A 6,000-nucleotide genomic window follows, 5' to 3' on the forward strand; every position below is an offset into this window, starting at 1 on the left:
AGACACCACAACTTGTGCCCCCGTGTGTTCAACTAACTGCCATAAGACTTGGGAATATATCCTACTTTCATCTAATTTTGAAAGACAGATTCTAATGAATTATGGATAACCCGCTCATGCAGATTTCTTCGTAAAACAGATTTGAAGAACCAGCAATCCATACAGACAGCTCCCCTCACATCAAGTTTCCCAAACATGGTTTGTAACAGCTTTTCAGAATCTTAAACAGGGCTGCACTGCTCATTCTCTATAAAGTACACAAGATGAAACGCTGCAGTCTGGAATCGACGGCTGTCAGAAGCCCATATTTGCTCTTACCTGAGGTGCCTGCACCCAGGAGACGCCGCAGTTTGCTGCAGAGCTGGACCATGTCATCCAGTTGACGGTTTATCTGCATGTCTTGCACCCAGGCTGGCACGTGGCACACCGGGCACCCTTTGCCAACATGGTCACCTATGCAAGATCTGAAAGTCAAAAGTAAAAATCTATTACCCAGTGTAAGTTATCTATTGTACTTGCATATAGCCTTTCCAGAGCCAAACGCTCACAGAGAATCTCTTCCCTTAACACTGACAAACTACTATTGTGAAGCAAATACGAGCTAGTCACAAGCACAGGAGAGGACATATTTATCATGGCAATATGACAAGCCGTAATTAAGCAAGCTAAGTCTAGAGCCTTGCCAGGGTGCTGTCATGGTTATCACATGACTCCTACAGCCACAATTTGATCCAAATTTCCAAGGTGTGCTGAAGTTCCATCACTGTTTGTCTCTACATAACAATAAATAGATAACATGGGGGAGAAACAGGTTTATTAAATAAAGGCCATGTAACATTTGTAGCTTCTTGCTAATACTACTATTGAGACACAAGCTTCAAATCTTAGATTCATTAGTCCAATGGGGGGACCTTATGATTTGCTACTGCCATCATCCAGCGTAACTTCTCAATTTCAATCTATTCTACAAAACATATTTTAACTTCACATAATCAAGACTGAATTAATCTCAACAACGTCTCTGCTATCTTGCCACCATGTAGAATGCACAGCTCTAGGCAGAGGTACAAAATTAAACATGAGCAGATCATATTAAAAATTTGGAGCAACAGAAGGCAAGTAATACCACAGCACTGTTACCTGGACAGGAAGATCAAAGTCAGTGCATGCAGGCTGTAAACACCGATATGGAACATGCTGCCCAAGGAGGCTGTGGATGCCCCAGCCCTGCAGGCATTCAAGGCCAGGCTGGATGTGGCTCTGGCAGCCTGGTCTGCTGGTTGGTGATCCTGCACATAGCAGGGGGGTTGAAACCAGATGAGCATTGTGCTCCTTTTAACCCAGGCCATTCTAGGGTTCTATGATACGTCCAGAAGCTTAACAACTACCAATTTCATTATGAGAACTATTTGCAGAACTGCACTGGCATCTTTCCCTTAAACATCACACAAATACCATCCATGCCTTCAGATAATATCAAGACAAGAACGCAGAAGCTGCTGCTAGGTGTTGGTGTTTTGCACTTCATTCAGTCTTCTCGGAGCACAAAGATCCTCAACATTGAGGCCCTGTGTCTCAAACCACAAAGACTGACATACAGCTCTTGGCTCTGATGTATCCCAGGTGACACAGACAAAACACTTTGAGCAAAGATGAGAATCACACAGGTCTCATTCTCCAGGAAAGCTGGCCTCTGGCATCCCAAGTCTGCGAAAGGCAGTGCAAAGGAAACAGGACTTTCATACGATGACATTTCCTAATTACTTCAAGCTGTTAGCTTTTTACACTCATCAGCCAGTAACTGCAGCTAACTTAGAGTTACTCAGACAAAACTGCAGGAACAAATCTTAACAAATATCCCTGCTCATAATAAATCCCATGCTGAGAGAGAACCAGTTACATTACGTGTTACCTGACGACTGCATTTCATTACTTTCACACATTTCATTTCACTTAATGCACCATAAGCCAGCACTTACCATCCACCCCACTCCTTTCCCAGGCATATTAAAAAAAGTTATTTCTTTAGCAATGGATCAGAAACGATTCACCCAGTTCTACAGGTCCAACCCATGTCCTGCCAAGTTTGTTTGTGATCAAATTAATGTAAAAGAGCAGCTGCTATTCAAGACCCAGCCATCAAAGGATACCGAATGGATGACTAAAAGGTTGGACACACGAAGGAGAAACAACTGGGTACTGCAGCTGGGATAATGGCAAAGAAGCTTTCTCAGCAGCATGGAAGAGCTGCTGGGGTATCCTTAAGAATCTTACTGGCTCCTCTTTCCAACCTCATCAATGCAAACCACATCACGCACCACCTTCTGATGCCTTGGCAGTTTTTCTAAAACCAAGGAATTCTTTCAACGGTGGGGTTGAAATTCATCCTCTAGAATAAGCCAGCATTATCCAATTTAAAACCACAAGGCCTCAGATACCCAACAATGTAATTATGTTTACTAAACCACTGTCATGCTACCCTCCAGCAATCCACATTATACCTATAAAATCACTTTATAAGACAGATATGAACATACTTATTGCACCTTGTGCAAGCTTCTGGAATTTATTTTACTTCCCCAAGTACACTGTGGGCAGGTAGTGAAATGAAGCAAGGAATTGCTCCAGAAGGCAGAACCTTCTACAGCAATTAAGGGCCAAAACTGGGCAACCATCCATGTGTCTAGATGAAAATGAATCGTTTGTACTAAGATCCATTCCACAGGGAAGAGACACTGAGAGCATCTGCCCGGTCATCAGCTCTACAAAAGCAAGAAATTATCTTTTGCTACTGTTTTAGTATTCAGGCCTACAGGAGAAAGCTCCAGCTGAAAGGTGAAGCTAAAGAAAAGGAGTAAATAGTTGTCAGTACAGGCAGCGAGTCTTTCTACACATTTAATTTATCAATTCTTTGGAAGGGTAGATAACAGCAGGACAAGGGGAAATGGTTTAAGTTAAGGAAGGGAAGATTTAGGTTAGATGTCCCGGGGAGGTTCTTTACTATGAGAGCGATGAGGTACTGGAATGGTTGCCCAGGGAGGTTGTGGATGTCCTGGAAGTGTTCAAGGCCAGGTTGAATGAGGCCCTGGGCAGCCTGGGTTAGTATTAAATGGGGAAGTTGGTGGCCCTGCCTGTGGCAAGGGGGTTAGGGATTCATGATCATTGAGGTCCCTTCCAACCTGGGCCATCCTGTGATTATTGGCATAGCGACTACAGCTTTAACAAGTTGTATCTCTAGACTGGCTTATGAGCAGAAATTAGAAGCGGCCTACCATCTCCTCTGCTATAATCACAGTAATAACAGTCTCCCCCTCTACTCTGTCCTTTAAAGGCCCCACCTGAAGTGCTATGTCCAGATCTCAGGCCCTCACCACAAGAAGGACCTGGGGCTGCTGGAGCAGGTCCAGAGGAGGGCCATGAAGATAAGCAAAGGACTTGAGCACCTCCCCTTTGAAAAGTTCAGGGAGTAAGGCTTGTTCAGCTTGGAGAGGAGAAGGCTCTGAAGAGACCTCACTGCAGGCTGCTAGGGAGGCTGAAGGGAGTCTCTGAGCAAGAAGGGAAGCAACTTTTTAATATGATCTAATAGCAATAGGACAGGGGGGAATAGCTTTAAACTACAAGAGCAGGAATTCAGGTTAGATGTCAGGAAAAAGTTCCTGACCCAGAGAGAAGTGAGGCCCTGGCACTACTGCCCAGAGAGCTGTGGGTGCCCCAACCGTGGAGGTATCCAAGGCCAGCTGAGACACGGTCCTAGGCAGTGGATGGCAGCCCTACCCACAACAGGAGACTGGAGCTCAGTGCTCTTTAAGGTCCTCTCCAACCCAAACCATTTAGTGACTCCGTGCAGCACAAATACCAGCACCCAGGAATCACAACGGTTGGGTTGACGGGGCTCTCACAGCCCGCACAGCCCCCGGCAGCACAAGGCCCAGCGCAGAGAAGCACGGGCCACCCTCAGAGCTACTTACAGACAGAAGACGTGCTCGCAGCCCCCCAGAGACACGGGCTCCCGCAACACACCGGCACTGCGGGCAGAGGAAGGAAACAAAGCGTTAGGCGTAACGCGGCGGCACGCAGAGCCCGGGGGGAGAAAGCGGGAGGGGTTGGGAGGGGGTGCCGTTACCAGAGGGAGCAGCTCAGCGCCCTCTCCAGCCCGTCCAGCGCTGCTCGGGTGTGCGCCCACGGCCCCGCCATGGAGGTGACGGGGCCGGGCTGGCCGCCCTGGGCCGGCCTGTTGCCCGAGCGGCCGCGCAGCGCCTCACGCATCGCCGTCGCCACTCCAAATTCCCCGCCCGCCACCACTGCGCAGGCGCCAAGCGCTGCGCGCCCGTTCGCGCACATGCGCACACGGGGAGCCCGCCCTCAGACTGCAGCTCTCCCCGCTCACGGAGGGGGGGGTGGAGACTGAGCGGAATGGCGGGCGGCGGGCTGGGAGCGCGCCTGTATCGATTTTGTGGTGTTTTTGTGGCAACGCCCCGCGGCTCGGCCTCACTCCCGCTCCTACAGCGGCTGCTGTGAGGGAGCTGCACGCACCTCCCCTGCACGCTGTAATTACTGGAGCACATAACGCGGCTCCAGCGGGAATTTATCACTTTTAGGCAGAAATAACTCCCAAGCCAAATAAAAGATAGAGTAGAAGTGCCAGAAGCGATACGTAACGGGCTTTACTGACATTTCGCGTTGAGAAGCTCCAGCAGCGTGCCATAAATCTCGGTGCAACGGCCCGTTCTGTGAGGGAACTTCATCACAACGGCGATGAGGAGCGGGCAGATTTGGCTGGTGAAAGCTGTGGGAAACAGCTCGGCTGAATGGCTTTTTATAGAAGGTTAAATGTTGCCTTTTGCTGCTGCTATTAGCCATAGGTGCGAGGAGAACATTGATGCAAGGTCAGCCCCGGTGGTGCCTCATCCCATCGTGTGCTCGTGATATCAGTGCAGTCAAGGAAGGATAGCAGGCGACGCAGGTGGGACAGGGACCTGCTCCATCAGCCCTCTGAAAGTGGGACAAACTCACAGAATAACCAGTAACAGGCATGAAACATCAGCAGCTCGCAGGCTGAACGTCCTCCTCCCTCTTGCCAGGATGCTGTGCTCTTTGCGTGCGCTTCAAAAAATGAGCAACCAGCATTTGGCCCTTAAGTTGCTCCAGGGGAGGCTCAGGTTGGATATTAGGAACAATGTATTCTCAGAAAGAGCAGCGGGGCAGTGGCACAGCTGCCCAAGAGATGTGGTGTTATCACTGTCCCTGGGGGTGTTCCAGAACCACGGAGATGTGGCACTGAGGGATGTGATCGCTGCATATGAAGGGGGTGGGTTGGGGTTGGACTTGGTGATCTTAGAGGTCTTGTCCAACCTTAACGATTCTGCGATTCTATGATCCCCTGGTGCGTTGTGCCAGAAGGTGGCAAATGGACTTGCTGCCCAGCTGCAACTTGAACGCGGTTTAAAGCGTTTGAGCCAAAATTACAAACACCACATGATCCATAGTGCTCTTAAGTCAACGTGGCATTTATGCTCGCAAAATATGAGGTGCCGATATATACTGTATAGGACAATAAAACAGATAAGCACTTCGTCTGCCTTTCCCCCGGCTGAAATACGGTTATTGCCCGTCTCGGTAAATCCACTTGTGTGAGCGTGGTCTCCTTTGTGCTGAGACATCGTGTGAGCATTTACAAACATTTACAACTAAGCTTAACTAAGGCAAAGTACTGCCCTGGGCAGCCAGCCTCGAACAAATACTTGCGTTCGAGAAAGATGTAAAAGTCACCAGTGATTCATTCGCCCTAGTTTTATAAAGGTTAAGGAGTGGGTGCTCTTGGAAATCTAAGAAATGTCTTCCACTGCAGTGAATTACTATAAGCAATCAGACAGTCAGGAGCAAAAAAAAAATACGATGCAGAAACCAGGCGGTGAGGGGGGAGAAATATACTGCTAAATTTGGTTTATGCAGTATTGAAAGTATGAGGAAAGCCATTCCTGGCATTATAAAGCTCCCACA

General features: G+C 48.5%; 1 protein-coding gene across 2 annotated transcripts in view; it reads right to left on the reverse strand.

Annotated features, from left to right (window-relative positions):
* Positions 1 to 4,389, reverse strand: part of BARD1 (BRCA1 associated RING domain 1) — a 45,897-nt gene extending 41,508 nt beyond the window's left edge. The window contains exons 1-3 of one of the 2 annotated variants that reach the window (XM_048953603.1): positions 4,124 to 4,389; positions 3,969 to 4,025; positions 319 to 464 (exon numbers count right to left, since the gene is read on the reverse strand). In XM_048953603.1, coding sequence (XP_048809560.1) covers positions 319 to 464; positions 3,969 to 4,025; positions 4,124 to 4,341 — 421 coding nt within the window. In that variant the 5' untranslated portion in view covers positions 4,342 to 4,389. The remainder of the gene's footprint in view (positions 1 to 318; positions 465 to 3,968; positions 4,026 to 4,123) is intronic. The other variant, XM_048953604.1, reaches the window with a different exon arrangement.
* Positions 4,390 to 6,000: the final 1,611 nt, after the last annotated feature.

The sequence above is a fragment of the Lagopus muta genome, chromosome 8, assembly GCF_023343835.1.
Source record: "Lagopus muta isolate bLagMut1 chromosome 8, bLagMut1 primary, whole genome shotgun sequence".
In the NCBI taxonomy this organism is placed as follows: Eukaryota; Metazoa; Chordata; class Aves; order Galliformes; family Phasianidae; genus Lagopus; species Lagopus muta.